We start from the raw sequence: 23664 nt of genomic DNA, 5'->3' as shown, positions 1-23664 counted from the left end.
GGTTGGTAAAAATCTGTGATATAGCACCTCGCTGTAAATTCATATATATACATTTACATGCTCCAGCCTCATGCTGAGGTTTCAGATTTTGTTTATTTAAGGTGAATGCACAAAAATATATTGTGCTGTAACCAGCTTAAAACAACAATTGTCTGATTGAAACCTGGTGGTGAACTTCTGAAAGTCATGGTTTACCTTCTTCCTTTTACCTCCCCTCCTTCCGTTCAGTCGCTGCATGAATTCCACTTTGAAAAGCAGGATTCAACATATCTGGTCATTTGGTGTCTCTGGGGTTTAGGCTGCTTTTGTCTTTTTAGCCAGGCCTGAGGGCAAACACTATCTGCAGTGTGTTTGCCAGTCACCATCAGTTTCTTCTGCCATTTTTATGCACCTTTTTCATTTGGATGACGTTTTCCCAACATGACTTGAACAGGCCACTTCCTGTCGCTACCTTTCTTATGTTGTGCTCCTTACAACTCACAGTTTTGCTCAGATGATTATTAGTATTTATCTTTTTTGTTCGTTAGGCAGCAGGGATACGTAGTGGGCACAAGTCATTAATCATTGTTGCAACCATCGACTGTACATAAGAGATGGATGTAGTCACCTTGAGATCACATATTAGTTTGTGGACAGTGATTTTTAGTCTTGAGTTTGGAATTTGGCAATTACTATTGTAATCTTTTGAAACCAGACATAATAGGCAGGGGACACTGAGACAGGTCGTCAGTCCATCACATGGCATAAATGAAACCATAGTTTACCAAACAAACATCACACTGTTTTCAAAAATATAGGGATTGAGGCCAGCAAGTTATTAGGGAAATGTTTACTGAGGTAACAAATCAAAAGAGAAGTAGAGTAATTTTGTCATAGAATTCTAAACAATCTCTCTCTTTTTTTTTTTTTTTTTTTACAACCAAAGGAGCCAACCGCTGCTGGCAATTAGAAAGAATGCAGTTGTAAGTCGCTTCCACCTTGGCTTCACTTTTCAGATCTGGAGGCTACGTCCAACATTTATGTACAGTTTGTGATTACAACCTAGGTTGTATACCATACAAAAATATTGTAGACCATACTTACCAATTTATCCATGGGAAGAGAGAAATTGTGTTTTTTTCCTCACAAGGAATTTATTTGTTTGCTGAAATCAAACATTTTATACACAAAATAACACAAAAGTATGTTATATGTGACTTTTGTTGAGAGATATTGGCTTCAATTGTGTAAAAAGTCTAAATTTTTGGAACCTTCGTGGAGGAACTTGGCCATTGCAACTTTGCCCACAAAATGTACCACTAACGCATTTTACAAACTTTAGGTTTAGAATTGCTAACATGCTAAAAATAAGATTTTCCAATGAGATTAAATTGAGATTAAAGAATAGTGCCACACTATACAATATACCACAGTTGGAGAGCTCAGGGTAATCCTGCATGAACTGACAAAATGTTCATTTGCAGCGAGCCTTATGTGAACCTGTGAATGATGGTTGTTGTACTTTCTTACAAATTATTTCTGACTTTATAGAGCAAGCTACAATCTCTGCTTAAAATCCTCCAGTCTTGACCTCCACTGGTTTAATTTCTGTCCTTGCTGCAGTGATGCAGAGGTGAACTCCAGGGTGTGGTCAGTACAGTGGGACATCACTGAAGGATGCAGTTACAATGAAGCAAGCCTCTGAAAGCATTCAAATCGGTGATCGTGGATGCTATCAAACAGGAAAACTTAAACCACTAAAGGCAGCAAAATGCTGCATTTCAATCTAATGTTAACCCTATGAACCATGGCTCCTGTCACATTTTATCTCACTGGACTCATTTTTCACTGCAACATAAAGTCCTGCACCTCTATGGAAAGGGAACAACCGTAGCTACGAGTACAGAGAAATCAAATTAGTATTTTATGCAGTACACTAAAGTTATAGTGCCATAAATAGTTTTTAAAACATTTTTTTCCACTTGAGTTACCAATACTGGGAAGAAATGGTGACTTTACAAACTCTACATATTTTACTATTTCTATTTTTAATTTGTTTACATATTGTCCTGCTATCTTCTCTGTGTAAAACACAACCCGCCGTTCTGCCCAGGTCAGCTAAAAACCCAGAATTTTTGTCAGGTAATGCAGCTGAATCACTAATGGGTTCATGGTTAAGGAGTGCAGAATTTTTTCTTTTTTACAGATGGTTACAAATGGTTTATTTTTGCTGAAATGTTAAACGCGACATGAAAAAATCATGATTTAAAGTTTGAATTTGCTTAAATTTCCCAACCAAATACCTTTTCCCAGAGTATTTCAAGGACTGTTCGAGGAAGTTGAAAATCCAGAAATTCTCTGTTTTTGCAGTTTCTGGCTTTTCTCTTAAGACAACATGCCATTTTTAACCCTCTGGCAGGTTTTGGGTTTAGGTTAGTTGATAATTGCCCCACTGCAGTGAACCCCACTTACCTGCTAGGCAAAGCAGATATGAACAGACTCTGCTGGATTTAATATAATGTTCATGTCTGTAGCCAACTCCAGAAAGCCCACAGTTAGTTACTCGAGCAAAGCTGATGGTGGGTATTTGATCTGGGCTTCGAGTTTGTGAATGCCGCACCTGCTGACCACTAAATGAACCTGTACACATCATGACCCCACAAATTCAACCTTCAAGCTCCCACTACAACCTCCCACCCCTCACCCCCTCCTCCCCCTATTCACCGAATCCTCTTCCCTCTTTTGTTCCCATTGGCTGGCTGCCTGACTGGGACTTCCCTCACTCCCTGTGAGCGTGTCGCGTCGTCCAGTGACAGTCCTCCCATAAATAGGTACTCTATGCTCTCCTGTGCTCTCTCTTTGCCAGATGTAAACCTTATATATCCTTGTTGTATGCCGTTGGTGTGGCTTTTTGGTTCAAACATGACAGAATATACAGCAGCCTTGTATGTTCCTCTGATTTTTGATGCATGCCTTGAAAATAACGTTCTTTTGGCTGAAGTGGTTGTGTTGTTTTTTTCTGTCAGTGCTCTCGTGTCTTATTTAATTTACCCTCTGTCATTTTCCCTGTCTTTCTCTCTTTCTGTCCCTCCCTGTTATTGCAATATGAATCTTCCTATTTGCCTTATCTGGTTTTGGGCTTATCGCTCATCTATGTGGCCCTCTTGCTGTCTCCTCCATCTGTCACATCTACTGTACCAGCATGCAGTTTTTTGATGGCGTGGAGAAAAAGTTTATTTGGAACTTATGTCACCTCACTCTGCTGTTCCAGAAATGAAAAGTAGAAAAGTAATGTTTAAAAACTACAGGAAATCTTTCATTGTACATGTAGAATATGCAACCCCACAGTCACCCAAATGGTAGTTTTTCCACAACAGCTGCTGCCTAAAGAAACTTTGAAGTAGAGAAACCTGTTATACTCTAGTTCCCTAACAGGATGTCTTTATTATTATTATTTTTATTTATTTATTTTTTACAGAAGAATGGTAAATGTTTTTCTAAAAGTACACATGATTTAAAACCAAGACACCCACAAGCTATTGTTGTCTTCATTTGGATGTGTTTCGGTGTAAATTCCATTTCTACAGTAGCGAGTTTTGGAGAACATACCTTATCAGGAGCTTTGTGGTGCTCCGGCTGCTGAGGCTTATCTTTATGAGCACAAGGACTCTTTAAATAGCGGTTGGACAAAGACAGAGTGCGTGTTTGTTCGGGGCTGTCCACGGGAATGGGACAGCACTATTGTGAGCTTTTGTGAGTGCAAGGAGTGAGTGATATTTTCAGGCCGAAGGAGACAGAACAGAGAAAGGGAAGGAAGTGATTCAGACTGGAAAATACAAGGCAAATAAATGGAGGAAGCGATAGGAGAGGAGGTGGAGAGGCGGGAAGGGACGGCTGCTAGTCGCTGTGAAATAGAGGGAAGAAGGAAATGGTGAGAAAAGAAGGATTTTTTTTTCATAAAGCAGCATAGTGGAAGCAAATATTTAGAAATATCCTTAAAACTGCCACCAACTCCCACCCAGGCACTAACAACAGAGAGAAAAAGAGGCTTAGCCGTGCAGTGGATTCAGTGTGTAGGTGTGTCGGTCATGCTCTCAGAGCTGAATGACCCACTCAGCATTCCTGCTAAATAGAGGCAGAGACTCCCAATGTTATTTTAAACCACTGGTGGTGTGTGTTGTGTTGCGTCCTTATTGTGTTTGTGTCTGTGTGTTCTCGTGTCGCCAAAATGAGGATCGTTTGGGGCTGGTGTTTTGAGATGGAAATCGACAGGGCTTTTGAATATGTGTACAGTCTGGAAGAGGTTGTATGGGTGACAGTATTGTCTCCAAAATAAAGCCGTTTTTGTTCATTCCTCAGTTCCAAACACAATGGAAGCAGGATTTAGGTTTGGCATTAGAGGTAGATTTAAGCTTTGGCAAAAGTTTTTGTGATTCAGGTTGGATTTTGAATTTTGTTTGTGCAACGTATTACAGTACAAACATGTGTCTATGGCTCTGGACTGTGTGTGTGCTCACTGCATGCCAGTATCTCTGCACATGCCCAAACATCTGACTAGCGGCACAGTCCTCATCGCGTCTCTCATCAAGCAGCCCGTCCCATTGTAGCTGTAAGAGGCCATCTGTCAGAGTGCTGATGGTGAGTGAACAGGCGTGTTTTGACAGCTGTTTCCTGAGGATGCTGTGTTGCTTTCGTCAAGATATTTACGGGGGTTTTGGACACATCTAGTATTCACTTTTTAAGACGAGTAGCTGCTAACTAGTTTCCCTGCCTGTTTCCTGCCCTCTGGTGTACCTAAACACATGACAGTGACGGGCTGATTAAGCCATGGGTACAGGTCACAGCTGTGGCTTTCCTTTGGGTAGCATTGTGGCAAAAGTGTTTGCAGAGTTTTTATTTCAGCCAGACACCCCAGATGATTTTAGTCATGAGAAAGTCATAAAAAAGGCAGAATCATAATGGAAAATGTCTACTGAACATGGTCAGACAGCACTGGAAATCTCCCAATAGAATGGATTTTTGACTGCTGTTAAATAAAGGCTTTGAGGACAAGTCACTATGTGACGTTATCTTATCTGACTTGTAACTTCAGCCAGAACTTCTGAAACAGGTTGTCAGTTTGAAGAAGGTAAAACAAGACACTAATCATTTATCAGTATAGTGTGAAGGAAAACAACCTTTTTATCTGCACTATACACGTTTTAGGTTTTTATTTTAAGTATTAATACTTTGGTGCTTCAGTTTCTTTAAGTATTTTTAGGTGAATTTTATATACTGCATTTGAATACATGGATATAATATTTTTAAGTAAAGTCTATGCTCTTTTCAAGTACATTCAGAGGTTATGCAGTAGTTACAGTGTTAGTAGAATTACAACAGATGAATAAATGTGGTCAATAACAAATAGTTTCATTAGTGATTAATATGATTATTTTATTGCATTAACTGATTCATTATTTAGTCTTGGGTATGTCAAAAACTTAGTAATACATGCCCATCATGAGTTGTAAGAGCCAGAAGTAAGAACAGTTCTAAAAATATTCAATCATTATAGCTGTAAAATGACCTCATCAGTGAAGTTATTTCATTGCTTGGCTGGAATAGAAACCCGGTTTTTGATTGTGCGCTCTCTTATTACATTTAAATAAAGTGAATTTGCATCGAAAGTGGAAAATCAGTATCACTGTAACATTAATATATAAAGTTGAGGATATTTTCAGCTTTTTCTTACCTCTATGCAGTCTCAGTAAAAGTTTTTCAGCGCATTCATGATAATACTCCTCCCTGCTTGAACATCATGGAAGAGCTAGTGCACTTGCCAGGTTATTGAGTTCTGGGCAAATCAAGTGAATGATGCAATCAGCTCCCAGATCTTAAAATAAGCACGAACATAGTGAGTAAGGGAATTTTATTTGAAGCCATTTTATTAATGCTCAGCTGCAGACACTAAAATGAGGTTGTTTCGGAAGCCAGACGGCAGTGCTTTGAGAAGGGAGGTGAATTATCATGTTGTTTGTGTACATGTTTGTATCTGTTTGCCAGGGTTTATTCAGAGTTTATAGTAACAGGAATAGAACAGCAGGGGTGACAGTCTGTTTTATTCACGAACGTGTTCAGTGTGTACATTAAACTGCTTAAGTGGGAGTGATGTTTTGTGTGTTCCTGACTGTCACGCTGAAGACAAGAAGCCAAGCTGCTGAGAAATCACATTTATTTTATCACATTATAAACCAAACAAAGAAATTGCAGAGAAATTATTGAGCTGCACCCACAGTGGATCTCACTACAACACTCTGTACAGACTTACTATCCGGCATTCATTATTCAGAGAATGAATTAGGGTAGGAGAGATTCAGTGTTTAATTACTTTTCATTTACATGCATCTGTTGTTGAGTGGGTGCTCTCATTTATCCTCCAGTCCCGACTCCTGAAACGCTGAAGAAAGGAAGGGAGGAAGGAAGGAAAGGGAAAAGTAGGACAGTTGTAGAGCTGTGCTCAATGGAGTGCAGCTCACTTTAAAAGGAGCTCTAATAACCCCACATTCACAACAAGGACATCTTTATTAAGGTTACAAAACAGTTAGACGCTATTAATTAAAAAGCAGCTTTTGCTGATAAACTGTTTGAGGTTAGTTTGGCTGTTTGATGGTCCCACTATGTGAATTATCAAACAATGAACTTACAGATATCAGCCTCTGAAGGCTTTACTCTGCACATCAATCTATAGTAGGAGAGGCAGAGATGCCAACTCCTATACTGATGGTATTCTCAGTAGTTCACTATGCAGTGCAGCCAGAGACATGTTTCCAAAAAGAAACGACTCATTTTTTACTTTGGCTGGAAAAACTCTTCCCCTCGCTTGCACTTACTGTGTTACTGCTGTCTCCACCTACACAAACAGAATTACCTTTTGAGTTTAACTTCTCCTCATTCATTCTCTGAGGTGCAAGAAGAGGTATTCTGGGAAAGGATGGAAAAATCTGTGGGCACTGAGAATGATCAGGGAGCTGCATTAAATGGACTTTAGCAGCCACTTGGGGCAGTGAAGCAAGCTGAAAACAGACATAGTATCACCTAGTGTAGTTGTTAGAGTGAAGATGCTGGCAAACTTGATTATTTACTGGACACCTAGACATGTTTCTGGTCAACTCGTTGAAAAACATCCAATTATTGCTCTTCTTTTAGCTCTGTTATGGTCCTACGGGTGCTGTAATGTGCTATTATTGCTGATAATGGTAATGTTTAAAAAGAGAAATAGCCTAACAGTGAACATATGTAACTATGTGGTTGACAGCTGAACAACACACACTACGGTTACTCTCTACCTCTCTACACTAGTATGTTGAGTGTAGTTCATTTGCCAATTTTTAAAAAATAGATGCTATAATATTATGAATTATCTTGACCTTGATACAATACAATACAATAAAATACAATGACTTTATTAATCCCCGAAGGGAAATTCAATTAATTGATAGTTATGTGGTTAAAAAAACAAACAAACTTATTTAATTTATTAAAAAAGATTATTTATTATGACTGCCTTGTCCCTGCCTACATTTTAGAGAAACATCTTACTGTCTACCTGTTAAATGCTTCATGATGTTCATAGGCTAGCTGCTGACTTTGCTGTTTAGTGTTTGCTATGTAGTATACATTGAGTTTATTAGAGACCTTTTGCTAGAAACAATGGCCTGCTGCAACTGGAAATGAGGTTAATGAGTGTTTATGGATCAGAACAGGAAAATAAATAGCGCAAGGCCATTAAAATGAAAACTAAAAGTTGCACAGGCAGGTGCCCATTCTGTTTGATATTATGACATGGATCACATTAAACATTGTAATTTTATGCATTGATGTTAAAAACTCATTAGTACATCATTAAAGTGCAAAGTAATAGCTGCAATGTGCAGAATATAGATTGGTGAAGTACATACTGCAATTTAGGCTCATCACTAATAGCCTTTTTTGATGTTTGTACAAAACGATATTTATGTTAAATTTGAACAGGTCTGTCATAAGCTCAGCTCTAAATCCCAAAGTACAAACACCTATCAGACTCTTTGGACAGCTGCTTTTTTCCACCGCTGTGATTCATGCTAATCAAGTATTTTTTTGAGATACGAACTTGATAACATATCAAGCACCTTATAAAACATATGATTTTACTGTTCATATTTGTACACTTTTGGTTTTTTTTTTGTTACAGATTTGTAGTCGGTTTCTAAGTGGGAATAGCAGACGAAATAAAAAACCCAAAAGGAGACAGGATTATGAGAAATGTTTGGGTTAGGGGTTCCTTTTTTCTGATGCATTTTCTGTTTTCCATCATACCAAACTATCTTTCCTCTCATTGGTCAAAACTTGTGGCTATGTTGGTCGTATCTGCCTGGTTATATTGTCTTTGTATTTCTGCTGTGTGGCTCCCTTCATTGGCTCTTTCTGTACTGGATGGTGCTTGATGTTGTTTCTCTTGTTGGACAGCATGATATCGCCCTGTCTTTTTGGCCAAAGCTGAAGCTCATCTAACACACCATCTTTCAGATGAGTTCTGTGCTTCTCTAACCACCACCTGACCAAATCTCTTCTCTCTTCCTATAGGCTAGCCACACTGGTATGCGCGCGTACATTTACAAGCAGAGCTCTGTGATTGGCTCGCAGGCGGAGCACACTGGCATGCGGACGTATTACTTCAGTGCAGACACCCAGGAGGACATGAACACCTGGCTGAGAGCCATGAACCAGGCCACGCTGATGCAGAACCATGGAGACACACTCATCAGGTAGGGCTCCACACACACACACACACACACACACACTGTACATGTAAACAAACCTGGCCAGCATTCATTACCATAAACTAGACAACTGTTGAAGTTCAGCATCAAACTTGAGGTCTATATGAGTATATAAGTAGATTCAATCACTAAACACTAAACAGGCTGAAAACTTACAGTTTTCAGCCTTTTCCTTTAACAGTGTTTAGTGTAGTCAGAACAAACATTTCCAGAACATTGCTTTTTTTTGTTGCACTGACAAAACATTGATTTCTCCACTTTACATCATGAGCTCCCCCTTGTGTTTTATTCTAGTATTTTTTGTTTGTGACCATTTTTGTCATCTATATGTATGTTTTTTTTTTTAATCTAATGATCTGATTATTATAGCCTGTCATTGATTTAAATATAGACAGCACAGTTCACATAGTCAAGGGTAGATATTTCCAATTTAAACAACAGTGTAAACATCAACTGTAACTATAGAACAACACACTTAACTTCACGCTCATTCCATTATACCCTCAACCCTCTGCACCTCAAGCAGTTTCTGGACATTTTGCTTCTGTCACATTTGTACTCACTGCCGGATCATCTTTCACTGCAATATAAAAATATAAAATCTTGCACCTTTATGGAACCAGCAGAGACATTTTTTGGAATCTGGAATCAACAGGTGCCCACAGGTGTTAATAGTGGAAAGAATAGCGGCTGTACATACTATAGATATTTTATTCCTTACATTTTTATTGTCTTAACATACTTGTGTCCTGTCTGTAAAAAAAGCCTGCAGTTCAACCCAGTTTAGCTGAAAAGTCCCTGATTTTTTTGTCAGATCACAGCAGAATTACTATTGGATTCTTATTTGCAATGAGGAGTTCTGAAATTTCAATTTTTAACAGAATGTGGTGTGTGCAAATGATTTATCTTAGGGGAGTGCTTAAAAAAATCATGGAGAATAGCGTGATGTTAAGCTTAAATTGAGTAATTGAATAAATGAGTAGTTGAAGGACTGTCAGAAAGTTGTAATGGTGTTATTTTGGTGATTCTTCTGAGCACAACATGGCTTTCAAACCTGCCAGCTGGTTTTGGGGTTTGGAGGCTTAATATTAACCTCGTACTTTAAATCTTTATCTTCCATCACTTAGAGCTATGGAGATTTTGTACAATACTTCCCAGAGATCTTCTTTTTGACCTAATGACAAATCAAAGTGTTATTGGATTGTAGCAGTTCAGTTTATAAACTCTCTAAACAAATGTTCATGCAGTCAGTCCGTGTTTTTCTACAGCAGATGCTCTGAATATTTGACAATGTATTTCAAATAACTAGTTTCCCAATCCCTAAAACAGCATATTGGCTCAGTGATGGTACTGAATGTGATCATTACAGTTGTTATATTCTATAAATACATGGCTTCAGTAAAGTGTTGCAGTTTCAGTGTTTCGTACATCACTATAAACGGCTCTCACTCCTGGAAAAACATCCCACTCTGCTGTCCTCTTGCTTTAGCGTATGAGTGCTGTGTATTTGTTTATGTGCTTGGTTTGTTTCAAAGAGAACATTCGAATGTTGTGAAATGGTGTTTTTGAACGAGCAGCGGCTTCCTCCATGTATTATTCATGTGTTGATGAGGGGAGGGAGCACAGATCAAATACATCCCATCGTTCACTGGCAGCGTGAGACACCCGCAGCTTGCAACCCCTTCATTTTCATTACTTTGTTTTTTGAAAGGGAAATCCCACAAGATTACAATAGTTGTTAGTGAATGACAGAAAGGAAACCAAGCTGAAGACAGCTTCCTGTTGGGAAGGTGGCTCTTGGGTCCATCTTTGTAGAAATTCTAGCAGTAGTAATAGTATTTGTTGGCATGTTGAACTGCTTTTTCAAGAGTTTACTTTTACAGTATACAGTTTTTTAATGCACAGTGATATGCATTGCTCTTAACACACTAAAAAACTGAAAGATGTTCCTCATGTGACACATTTAGAACAATTTAATGGGGGCAGACCAGTCACTGTAGTTCTGATTTATATTGGATATTTTGAGAGAACAGCTGCTGGCAGGGGACAATGTCGGCACCTGAGGCTGTCCAATTCATCTTTTAAAAGTAAACTTTGGTACGTGGTTCAATGAATGTCAGAGACCTGTCTATTTCTCTTGGCTGAGTGCTTCTTGTCACATGAGATTTCTTTAATGAGCTTAGAATCGAATTGTGGTTACAAGGCTTTGCTTGTCATCTTTCCTGATTTAAAATGGCCCTGGTAGTTTATTTAGCTCGGTCCTTAAAGTTGGGAATGAGGCTAAAAGTTTCTCTTTCATGTGACAATCATCATCTAGTTCAAGTTCAGTTCAGCCCAACAGAACAAAAAAATCTGAATTGTTGGAACAGGATGTTCGTGGGATATCAGTGAAGTGATCAAATTAAGCTTAATTGCTTCTTGTCAAGTAAAAAAACACTGAAATCCTTTGAGAAGTATGGAGAGAAAATAGCTATCAGAGAACTGGTGCAGTAAATTATCATCTAAAATTTTAACAATGTTGAGTAGAAAAAGTGTAAAAGGATAATGTTCATTCATATTTTTGTAATCTCGGCTCTCCACAGACCAGCTGACAAGTTAGAGAAGTTGCTGCAGCAGGCTGTTCCCCAGACAAACCACATAAACCACCACAAGATCAAGACTTCAGACTCTGAGACAAGACCCATCATCCACGAGGTTCTCCTGGAGCCCATACACCGTGACGCCGAGAGCCGCTGCAGCTTTCACAAAGACTCTCCTGGCACCATCATGTTGGAGCACCCCATAGGGAGCACTGGTCTGGAAATGGACACCCACACTTCCCTGCCATCCAATCCTCCCCTTTCCACCCTCCCACAGTCAGACCACGTGTCGGCTTCAGCGCCTGTATCAAGGGTACCATCCCGTGCACCGTCACGAGCAGCCTCGACTTTGCCCTCCAGCGTTTGTACGAGGAACGGCCTCGTTTCCACGCCCAGCCCCATCCTGGAGCCTAATGGGATCGCAGCCGGGACGTACCAGAGGGCCCCAGAGCCGCCTGCTGCAGACCCACAAAAGCAGGTGCACAGGAGAAGTGTTCTGGAGCAGGTGGAGCAGTGGGTCAAAGTGCAGAAGGCTGAGCACAAAGGGTAGGTCACTGTCACATACTGTATGCACACTGAAGGTTCTTTAGAAAACCTTCATTTTTTAGAATAGGAAATTGTCTTTTTTTAAAAATGCTAATTATTACTTGATTGTTTTATATAAATGTACATAATTTTAGACCTATTTTAAAGGCTGTTTAAATAAAAAAAATATAGCTTGATTTTGAACTACAAAGAATTATTACCTGAATCTGCAGGTCTGCTTGGCTCTTCAGAGCTTTTTAATAAGTTTTTGCGTTGTTTTGCTGCTTAGCTCCAACTTTACAGATCTGTAGCATGATTTTCATCTGGAGAAGGCTGCTGTTGTCAACAAAAAACTTGGTGTACACTAGTAGTACTCTCTCTGAGCATATTGTGAAATGTTACTGCTATTCGTCTAAATGTGACCTGCACCAAAGGGCCGTGAGCTGGAATCGAACCCAGGCTGCTGTGTCGGGGATTATAGCCCCTGTTTACGGGTCACCTGCTCAGCCAGTTGAGCTACCTGGGGGCCCCCAAAACATCAGCTGTTGAAGTTTTATCATTGGACAGGGTCTTAGAAAATCACCTCCTGATATTTGGTGTATTTGTGTGTGACAAAACTATTCTGTTGCTGTCCTTACCCTTTCAGCCCCCCATCCAGGGAGAACACCCTCCCTCGCCGCACGCCTCCGACCCAGCACAAATTCACCTCCATTGACGCCTATCAGACCCTGCCAAAAACTCCTCGCCAGAGTCCTTCGCCTGGTCGACTCGGCGAGTACAAGTACGCCCAGGACCGCCTGAGCCACTTCCGCCTCACCCCAGAGCAGGGAGGTCCAGGGGCCAACACCGTCTGGCAGCTGTATGAGTGGCAGCAGCGACACCAGTTCCGTCACGGCAGTCCCACGGCGCCACTTTACACTCCGGCCCCAGAGTACCCATTTGGTCCCCGACCCCCATCCACTGTGCCTCCCTCCAACTCAGCTCCCAGGTCAGAGGGGCCTCCTCGCTGTGTGTCGGTACCACCTTCATCCGCAGACATCCCTCCACCGGGGCCCCCGCCCGGCACCAGCCGAACCCTGTCGCCCACGCGGAGGCCACACACGCCTGCTGATCGGGTGACAGTCAGGCCTGTGAGTGACATGTCAGTGTTGGACATCCCCTTCACGGTGTCCCCCCGCAGAAGCAAATCTCAGCTGCTCAAGGTAAAATAAAGCCTGACAGAACAACACTGTACTGAGGTCCTGGTAACTTTGTCTTGTTAGAGTTTTAGGTTTCATATTTCATCATTGTAAGAAAGAGGAAAAATATGATACTAGTAATGGAGTTCAGCTTTTTGTAGGCAAAGGGGTGATTTTGATTTCTGCTGTACTTAGTGTGCACAGAGAAGTGTTTCTACTCAATTGTATTAGGCAGATCTCAATCAAAGGAATGAGATGGCATTTTTGTGTAAGAGGGTAAAGTCTGTGTTTCTAGCATCATATTTGCATATTTAGCATGTAGCTCAAACTCTTATATACATCAGCTTACAGTGATCAATGTTAGTAAATCCTAATTCTTGCAATATGAACAAGTATTAATTAAAATAGGGACAAAGAGGTGTAATTTATAAGAAATGATTTGATATAATTGAAGTATGAATGACAATAATAAATGATTCCCTGTTGTCATGACACTCTGCTGCATAGATTGTGTGAAATGAATCATGTTGCTTTTTGTGCTACTCCAGAGATTGCAACATTGACACTTTTTTTTTTCCAGTGTTAAGTGTAACATATCAAATGGAGTAATTTCTCATCCAGAACAGTGTCAGTCATTCTGACAGTGTGGGGTTTATGTTGGAACTGTGCTTCAGTGAACAGAATAATTGTTTTAGTGCCTTTGGGGTTCAATGGCAGACAGATCTGTCTGTTAAATTACCTCAACTGTTTCCACAGTCAGTCAGGACAACACTCAAAATGTATACATACTATATTAAATACATTATACCCGGTGTAAATGAATACATTCATTTGTCAAACTAATGCAAGCAGATAAAATTTGCAGTTGTCCATCTTCATCTAAATACAGCACTTTTAATATTGAGTGAAAAATTATGCAAATTCACGCCCACTCTCTGACATACACAGGCAAATTCATTTTGCCCCCACAAAACAAACAATACAGTATTTTCTTATCTTCTTATCAAGGTTAAATTAAATATTGCATCTTCTCAAACAAGATTTGTAGCCTTATTTGGAAGTTGATGTTGTTATGCTTTTGTAGCAGGTCTGAAGTGAGACCATACTGATTCTATAACAACTATGTACCACACATCTTATTTAATATGATTCTGTGATATTACTTGGTCAAACAGTCTATATAAATATGTTGTCTGTGTTTTATAGGCTGCTACTATTGAGAGACGGTCAATGCCTACATCTGGCTACATCACACACACAGTCAGCGCACCCAGCCTTCATGGCAAAACGGTATGTTTTACTAACAAATACACAAAGTTTATTACAGTTAACATTGTGTATACATTTATATTACTTGAAATAAAAGGAGGGAGGGTGTTTAATCCTGTCATGTTCAGTATGTTGATGTGTGCCTGTCTTATTTTTCAACACATTAATCCTCCTTACTTTAGCTGCAGTTCTGCTTGTTCAAATGAGCCATCAGCCAAATTGGTTTCTAGCACTGTGAAGGCAGAGTTACTTATTGAAGAGAAGTTTTACTCAAACTTGTGTGGTCAGTATTGAGATTTGCCAGATTGAATGTCCTGTGGTGCCCGTGACAGCCGGAGGAGCTCACTCTGCTCCTCATTCAGCTGCGCCGGCACCAGGCCAAGATGGCCTCCGCACGTCAGCAAACGTTAGCCCAACTCCAGCGGCTCAACGGTCCCAAAGAGCCCCTCCACCAACACCGCCTCTTCACGGCTGCCACCACTAGCACCAGTCCCCTCCTCAGCGCTGGGCCCTCTCCTATGTCCCACCTTGGTCATGTGGGCCTCTCAGCTCCGCTAGGCCCTTGCAACTCCCAGGTTCGGCCCCTGCGGCACGCCCTCCCATCTGCCCCTCATTTTACCTGGGGCCGGTAGAGGTTGCCACTAAACATTGTACAGAGCTGCGTTACACTTACATCATGTCTGCCATCTTGCTTAATTCTTACTCATATAATTTGTGTTCAAATAATTTTCTGACTCAGAGAATTAATTGTTTTGCTCATTATTGATGGCACTGTATGGTCCAACACTACTGACAAGATTTTGTGAAAAGCAGTGTCTGAATGTACATTTAATTCTCCTGTGGGTGCTCTTAGTCCTCAGTGGATGCACCCTAATGATGTTCAACTTTCAGCATATATTTGAAAAACAAGCCCATGTATTCTATAACACATAATAATAGTTAACATTTCAAGTAAAAACTGTTAAATTTATCCTCTTTTACATTTAAGTGTTTGGTTTTCACTACAGTATAAAGTTTAGCACCGCTATAGAAACAGCAAAACCATGACTTGAAGTACAGAGAACTTCAGAAATATCTTTTGTGCAGCTCAACAATTAAAATGCCAAAAATAACAGCTTGCAGTTCACCTGAAAACTGGCAGAATTTTTGTCACGATTGAGTCAGTGGTGGCTACTGGGTTGTGCCAAGGAGCACAGAATTGTTTGTTTTTTACAGAATTTGTTTTGTAGAGTTTGCCTTTGAATACATGTAGAATAAGGTGATTTGGTGCAATTTCACAGTTTAAACATAGATTAAGCATTGTTGAGTAGTTCATGGACTGTCATGAAGTTGAAATTCAGACAGTACTTTTTACATTATCTGGCTCTGAGAAGTAGTGACGTTTTGGCCATTTACAAAGAGCAAAAAAAGAAAAAGAAAACCATGCCATTCAATCCTACCTGGCAAATTTGATAGTTCACTCAACTCTGTTGCCTCCCACTGATCCCCGTCACCACAACCTGCTACCACTAGCACTGCCTATGGATCGGGGCAACAAAACGAGGAATAAGTCGAAAGCAATACATAGACGGCAGCAGCTTTTAGTCTGACTCACTTATTTTTCTGCAAGCACAATATTATCTCAAGGATGTTATAATCGCATTAAATATGTCAATATTTATTATTAAGCACCTCCCCAAACACAGGTTTCATAGCATGCCATTTATATTCACTGACATCTTCAATCCATTTTCATTTAAACACAGTCAAAGTGGTACCTCTCATTTATTCTCATATGTGGTAGTTCCCCAACTGCAAATACATACTAAATATGAAATAGTGCTAATAAAATCACAGGATAAACAGAGGCCAAACAAAAACACAAGAGTTAAAACAACCACAGCTTCAACCGCCTAGTTTCAGTATATTAGTGGCGACCTCTACCTAAAAGCTCCGCTGCTGTAGTGTCAGTGAGCGCTGGCCTGGCTGTCCAGAACCATCCGCCTCTTTTCCATGTGCTGTTCCTGGCTGATCCATATCGTGCTTCTACTGAAAATGTCCATAGCATGTTGTCTTGCTATGTTTTTGACGTCCACAAAGCCATCCCATGCTTTAGCTAACTGGCAAGCTGTGGATGTGTCGGTCAGTCTGGTCCTCTGATGCGTGATTTTCGGCCGTATCGAAGTTTGTTCTGTTGTAGATGTGAGCTGAATTCAAAGCTGAATTCAGCAGTGTTTCAAGATCTGCTGCTTCTAATGGATCTGGTCTGTGCTGGTCTTTTGTATGTTGTAATAGAATTGTCTAAACTTCTCTGAACATGAAATAAATGAATGAATTTTGACTGTATGTGTAAGTGTGTTGTGATGCATGTCAGCGCAGACACATAACAGCACTGATAACATGTATAACATGTCATACTCGATACATAAATCTCACTACATCCCACTTGATGATGCTGATGCTTCTGTGGATTAAATAAGTTTAGATATGTAGTTGTTCATTTGCTGTTCGTACAGATCAGTAATCCACACTCATGTTTGTCACCTTCCAGGCGGATGACACCTACATGCAGCTGAAGAAGGACTTGGAGTATCTGGACCTAAAGGTGAGAAAGATGATGATAGACACACTTTATCTTCTGATTCCTGTTTGTTATTTTAACTAATGTTCTTCTTCAGTTCACGCCTTCTACATCTAGTGTGCCTTTTCCAATTTGAAATGTTTGTAGCTCAAACTAACACACTTGGTGTTTCTTACTGACAACTACTTCTATCACTTTGACCGACGCTGAACTGTCGAACCAAAACAGCTACAAACGTAGCTACAGAAGGAGATGTTCAGGTGTCTGTGCGGGACTAAACATCCCCAAATACTTGCAGTGATCTTCTAACTCTTGACTGGTTTTAGAAGCATCTCACAAAAGCAGCCGCCATTTTGTGACTGCGGCTCTGTTGTCTTTGTGATTTTGACTCCCAGATCAGAGCTCTAGAGCCCCTGATCCTGGCAGTTCACAGTTTACTACTGCACTGCACTGCTGGGCCTCTCAGGCCTCTAATGAACGTAAGCTCTTTGTGTATGTGCGTACGTATGTGTGGCTGTGTCCAGTATGTGTACGATACAAAAAGATCTCTAAGTGTCTGTAGTGTGTCTGCTTGTGTGCATTTATACTTGTGCATGTCCGTACAGTGTTCAGAGTAGAACGCACGCTCATAGTGTGTATGTATGTGAGAGCGTGCGTTTAGAGAGTCAGTGTTGTAGAAGGACCATCCCATTGCTTTCAGCACTGCATTCACGGCTTGAACGGCATCGAGTGTGTTCCCTCTAAGCGACCTTTGACTGACCTGACTTCACGCCATCCTCTCACCATGTGGCGATGCTGAGGCGCTGTTGAATAGTGGGCATGGGATGGCTCGGCAGTGCATGTGTTGTGGCTGTGGCCCGGTGGTTGAAAAGCCAGCTGCTTCTACCATCGTCTCTGAAACGCTGCACCTCCTTGACAATAATACAGAGCTCTACTGTGTCATATTTCTATTTTAGTTTTTGTTTTTTTAAAAGAAGCACACATACTACTAATTATTCCAAGTACAAAAAAGCTGTTGTGGGTGATTTTTGTTGATTATCTTATTGTTAACTTTTCACATGTACTGTACTTTAATGTTTTTAACCCTCTGAACCCCAAGCAGTTTCCGATTTATTTTTTTTCATCCTGTCACATTTTTACTAACTGTGGGCTCATTTTTCACCCCAGTGTAAAGCCCTGCTTCTCTATGGAAACATATAGGGAGCTCAATCAATAATTTTTGTGTAGCATAACCCAATTATAACACCAGAACTCAAAAATTCAAAATTGAGTTTCTCAGATTTTTTTTATTTTACCAACAATTAAAAATAATGAAGAAAAGAGGAGTCAAGATGCACAACACGTTCCCTCTTGTCCACAGGTGTTACAATACTGAAAAAAATGGTGATGACTTACCACTTGATATTTTGCAACTGAAATTTTTTTGTTTGTTCCCATACTTTTCTCCTCTTCTCTGCTTTATGTAAGCACAGCCTGCAGTTCAGACAAAACCAGTACCAAAAAATATTTTAGCTAATTTTTGTGAGACATTCAGAAAAAATGATTTTGATTAAATGCATAGTTTTAAGTTTAGATTTTTTTCCAGATTTAACATGACATCACAGATGAGTAGGTCAAAGACAGAAAGAAATTTTGTTTTATTATTATTCTATTTTTATTTTTTCTTTCTATTAGAAGTGGTGTAATTTTGGCAATTTAAAGGTAACATACCTTTCAAAACCTGTCAGTGGGTTATGGGGTTCTGAGAGTTAAAACTGGAAAGTAAAAGTGAAAATGAGCACCTGAACTTAGGCAGTCCACAGTATATTCTGAAAAATACAGATTTTCCTGTTCAGAAACAGGATTGCATAGAGATGTTTAAAAGTCATTTTGTGCAGGGCTTCAAAGTCTCCATGGCCATTGTGTTGTTCATGGCAAGAGCTGATTTTGTCTGTTTTTGCCAAAACTCACTCATATTGTCATGTACACGAGGCTTAGAGAATGTGTCACAGATAGTCTGCCTCAGCCTCACAGTAGCTTGTAGATGGTCTCTGTGTTCTGTATTTCCTTTAGTTCAGCACTCCTGTACCATGGAGTCTGACGCTTTGTTTTGCCACATAACAAACATCCAGAAATGTGTATTTTGGAATTTCCAGGTAGCTGGAAGTCAGACACTGAAGGAGTCAGGGAAAGCTGTCAAGGTTGCAGAAAGCGATGTGGATGTAAGTAAACACACAACCCAATTCCACTTGACAGTGACAAGCAGGTTATATTTGCAGCTCTATTTGTTTATTAGTTTGTTGGATGTCATAAGAACATGTTAAAAATGTAGTTACTGGATGCTGGCCAAGAAAATGTTTTAGTTTTTGATGTTGATCTAAAAAATTCAACGTTTCAAGGTCGATTTTTTTTCTTTGCCACCTACTTGAATGAAAGAAATAAACACGTATGTGCAATAAGTGGCTGTTACTGAACATAGTTTGTTGCAATATACATTTACATGCAATGTCATTGTGGTTTGCAGTGTAAATGTGCACATTTGCAATAATTGAAATTCCTAGGAATTAGTTCTTTCTGTTCCCCTCCAGACAAGAAAACATGAAAATCTGGTTGGCAGCATTTACTGACAGTCAAGCTGGGAGAAAACTGAGAGAAATTAAGGCAAATCCTGTGGAAAGTGTGGGAGGATGTAAGCTTTTACTCTTAGCTTTAAGGGGAAGCAGCATGCAAAGTGTTAATAGGTAAATACCATCACTCTTTCAGTTTGGTGATCCACACAACTCCCTGCAGCTTTTCAGTCATGTTTTCTCTTATGAAAGTATTTCTCAATATAACTGTTTAAACAATTTATGAGCAAATTGTCTGCAATGAATATTTGATTGGATTCAACAACAACATCACCATAGAGACAACATGTGGATTAATAATTGATTTGATAGAATATAAAACCTAGTACCGAGAGTAAAATTTTATGCATATGAAGTACTTTGTTCACATCAAGCTGTTCAGTCACAAACTTATTACATAAATGTGCTGCTGTAGTTTTACGGCAGAGTGATAAAGTGTTTCCACCTTTACCTCCAAGTTTGTTAAGTGTAATCGGGGATTAATTAACAAGGCTTTGAGCGCCCCTGACACTGTAATTAAAAGTGTCAGGTGGGTCACACCCACTTTGTTTAATGGGTTCACTCACAGTAATTGTAATTACACCCATAAAAGACAAGGGGAGCTACAGGACTGTTGACGCAAAGTGTTTCACACCTGCACGCGTGCACGCAGATATAGAAAAGATGTGTGCATGTGCATAAACACACATCACTATGCAGAGATTCATCCAAACATATACCCACATGCATGTTCCTGTCACATTTATCTGCAGCTGAACAGACAAGAGGAATTGTAATTAAGTAAATGAGCTGCTTCATTACCAGGTCAACACACAGACACACACTTTGGGGAGCACTTGAGAGGTGTTTCATCTGTGTCAGTATGCAGTTGCTTCAGTGCCCTCCTCTCTTCTCCCATCCTCTGACTCTGTGTCTCCCCCTGCAGGTGAAGTTGAGTCGGTTATGTGAACAGGACAAGATCCTGAAGGACCTGGAGGTGAGGATCAGCTCCCTGAAGGACGACAAGGTACACACTGCTGGTTATATAGACTTTTAATCACATCATCTCATTCTGCTGGATAACTTCTGTTATTCCGATGAGTCAACAGGCGCAAATGCTGGCAAATTATAAGAAATATTACATGATGGGACCATTTTCAAGGACAAAGCTTACTCTTCAGCTATCAATTGAGCTATTGTGGCATTTGATAACAGAGTAATTCAACTGTGAAAGAATAAATGGCAGCACGAATCAGATTTCACTGTCAGTCCCACATACTGAAAGTGGGTTTCTGTATAGATTAAACGTTCACAGTCATAATCAAAATTTTCACTTGGCTCTCACTGTTTCTAGATCTCTGTCCAGAAGCACATACACACATGAAATCTTGAAAGGATGCTGAACAGACCAGAACGTAAATTACAGAAGATTTTATTGTCAAGTCACCATTATTTACAAGCACATTTAAACAACAGACATTGATCCAAGTGCTTTAGTATAGAAAAATAAGATTAATGATAGAAATGTAGATGACTAGATTAAGTGTTAAGGTTACGACCCAACACTATCTATTATCACATTATTTACCTAACCAGACTAGGGATAGACTGATTATTGGCCTGGCCAATTATCTTTTTATCGGGAATGGTATTTTTGTCTACCAATTATTGATCAATTAAATGCACTGCTTCATGTGTGATGCAGCCTCCTCTCTCTGTCTGTAGTCACTCTGTGATCTCAGAAATGTCTCTCAAGCAAAGACCGTGAAAACTGAACAAGAAACACAAGCTGTTGTCACAAACCAGGAAATTAGCTACTCTCACAGTGGCTAAGGCTATGTTAACAGCTAGCAGCTAAATTAGAAAACAGCCACAAATTCCCTGAAACAGTCTGGAAAACAAAAAAATAACACCTTTAGATATGAATTTTATTGGGAAATAAAAGTGATAGAACAATGAAAGATGAAGAACATGGGGAATAGCAGACGTAACTGCGGGAGACAAACTGATCAATCTCAGTCGATCCAACATAAACACAGGAGAGCGTCTGAATTTAATCACTCCTGTTTCTATTTTAGTTATTCATTTATAGTTACCCTTATTAATGAAGAAGCCTAGTTATGAAGGCAGGTTCCTGCTATCACATGCTGTTAAAACATCACATTTAATGTATATCATTCAAAATATTCAAAATATTCAAAGTATTCAAATATAGGTTGTCAGTCTTCCTATATTAGCAATAATCAGCATTGGTATGGGCTCTAAAAAAAGAAAAAGATCCCTAGTTAAGACCCTCCATTGTTATATAATATACAATTTAAAATGAGTAGTTTAAATATTATAGCCAAGAATCTACAATATTTTATACCAAACTCATTTACTAATAAAAAATATTTAGGTTTAGATCCTACAAAATAATCTAAAGATTCCTTTTCAGTGTGCACTTGGTGCGTGACAGTCTATAGTCTGGAATGAAAGTCAAAATCATCCAGGTCAGGAGGTGTGGTGAGATCTCCATGTGGCTCAGGGTTGAATGTGGAAACATGCTGCCCTCTAGAGGAATGTTGGAATGACTGGTATCTACTTCATAGATATTCTAATTGTGCGTTAAAGAGCAACCGTCTACAAAGTGAGCAGATCTCAGTTGCTTTGGTTGACCTCTTGCTGATCGACGTGTCGCCCCCTCAGGACAAGCTAGAGAGCGTACTGGACGTGTCCCACCAGCAGATGGAGCAGTACCAGGAGCAGCCGGCCCACGCCCACAAGATCGCCTACCAGCAGAGGCTGCTGCAAGAAGATCTGGTGACCATCAGAGCCCAAATATCCCGCCTCTCCACGGTATCTATGCTTGTGCAAGCATGAGACAATGTGGCTGCAGCTCTCCGTCACATTAAAACTATATATGAATGACTGTCCAGTCCCAGCATATTTGGCTGTATAAATACCAGCATGTTTTTTGTTTGTGTGTGTTTTTCTATGCTTAGTTTAGCAGGTGTTTCTGGGCATGTGTGCTTTTGAATGCTACTTGTGTTTATGTATGAACACGGTCCATATGTTTGATTGTGTGTCTGCACTGCTGCCACTAATTGGGTGTTTTGTACATATAAATGTCTACCGATGGACATAACAATATGTTAAAAAAAAAAAAAAAAGCACTTTCTACTCTGTGTGCTTCAGGCTCCCTGCATTGTAAGACTGTGCATGTGTGTGTGTTTGTGTGATGCAGGAGATGGCACATGCCTGGGAGGAGTACAGCAGGCTTGAGAAATCAGTAGAGCAGTTGAGGATGGCACTGCAGGCACATATGAACCACAGCGCCACCCCACAGGTGAGACCTGGTCCTGCAGCTAACAGCATGTTCACCTCCAAAGTGGCTCTGGCTTTTCAACTAATTGTCTGAACCCCAATAACAGATTTCTTGGCCTTCCTGTCACATTTCTGCTCACCGCACTGCAATATAGTCAATAAGTCTGGCACACATCTATGGAAATAGCACAGCCATGCCTAGAAGTATGGAACTCAAAAATGTCTTTTGTGCAGTATAACAAAATTTAAATGTCATAAATCATAAAAAATAATGAAAGCTGATTTTTTTTTATTACAAGTTTTACAAAAATTGAAAAAGTCCAGAATCAAAATGTACAGCATTTCTCAAGTGCCCACAAGGATGACTCTATGTCATATAGATATTTCACTACTATCATTTTTAATGTTTCCATACTTGCATTCCTCCATCTGCTCTGTATAAACAGCCTGCAGTTCAGCTGAAAAGTCTGCTCTGGGTCATGCAAATAAATCTGGTTTGTGCAAACAATCACATTTCTGAATAGTTTTAAATGAGACATGTAGAATGTAGAAAGTGTTTTTAATGAAATATCAGGATTTTATGCTAAGTTTCCTGACAGAATCAGAAATACTGTCATTTTTTTTGATGATTTTTAAAAGACAACATGCCTTTCAAACCTGCTGGCTGGTTTTGGGGTTCAGAGGTTGAAGTATCTCGCTGTGCTTATAGGCTGGGTTTCATATACAGCATGTGTGACTTTTAAACTTACTATATATAGTCTGCCCCGATAATTAGATTTTTTTTTACAATTGTCTCTTCAATTCTTACACCTGCGCTTACATCACAACTATTTACAAGATAACATTTTTACATATTCGAATGTGCAACATAGAAAAACAACAGTG

The 23664-nt window shown here is 39.8% G+C and overlaps 1 protein-coding gene across 17 annotated transcripts in view; it reads left to right on the top strand.

Moving 5' to 3' along the window:
* LOC111577803 (pleckstrin homology domain-containing family A member 7-like) overlaps nt 1–23664 on the top strand; it is a 157757-nt gene that overhangs the window by 122824 nt on the left and 11269 nt on the right. For 8 of the 17 annotated variants that reach the window (XM_055009081.1, XM_055009082.1, XM_055009087.1 and 5 more), the window contains 11 exons: nt 8581–8762; nt 11360–11902; nt 12528–13083; nt 14266–14349; nt 14661–14903; nt 16859–16912; nt 17284–17367; nt 19024–19089; nt 20420–20500; nt 22162–22311; nt 22700–22801. In XM_055009081.1, the coding sequence (XP_054865056.1) occupies nt 8581–8762; nt 11360–11902; nt 12528–13083; nt 14266–14349; nt 14661–14903; nt 16859–16912; nt 17284–17367; nt 19024–19089; nt 20420–20500; nt 22162–22311; nt 22700–22801 (2145 nt within the window). Of the gene's footprint in view, nt 1–3757; nt 3911–8580; nt 8763–11359; nt 11903–12527; nt 13084–14265; nt 14350–14660; nt 14904–16858; nt 16913–17283; nt 17368–19023; nt 19090–20419; nt 20501–22161; nt 22312–22699; nt 22802–23664 lie in introns of those variants that run through there. The other 9 variants (XM_055009086.1, XM_055009096.1, XM_055009095.1 and 6 more) reach the window with 8 other exon arrangements.

The sequence above is a fragment of the Amphiprion ocellaris genome, chromosome 3, assembly GCF_022539595.1.
Source record: "Amphiprion ocellaris isolate individual 3 ecotype Okinawa chromosome 3, ASM2253959v1, whole genome shotgun sequence".
Taxonomy (NCBI): domain Eukaryota; kingdom Metazoa; phylum Chordata; class Actinopteri; family Pomacentridae; genus Amphiprion; species Amphiprion ocellaris.
The sequence above is the reverse complement of the archived record's forward strand: the minus strand, read 5'-3'. Positions and strand labels throughout refer to the sequence as shown.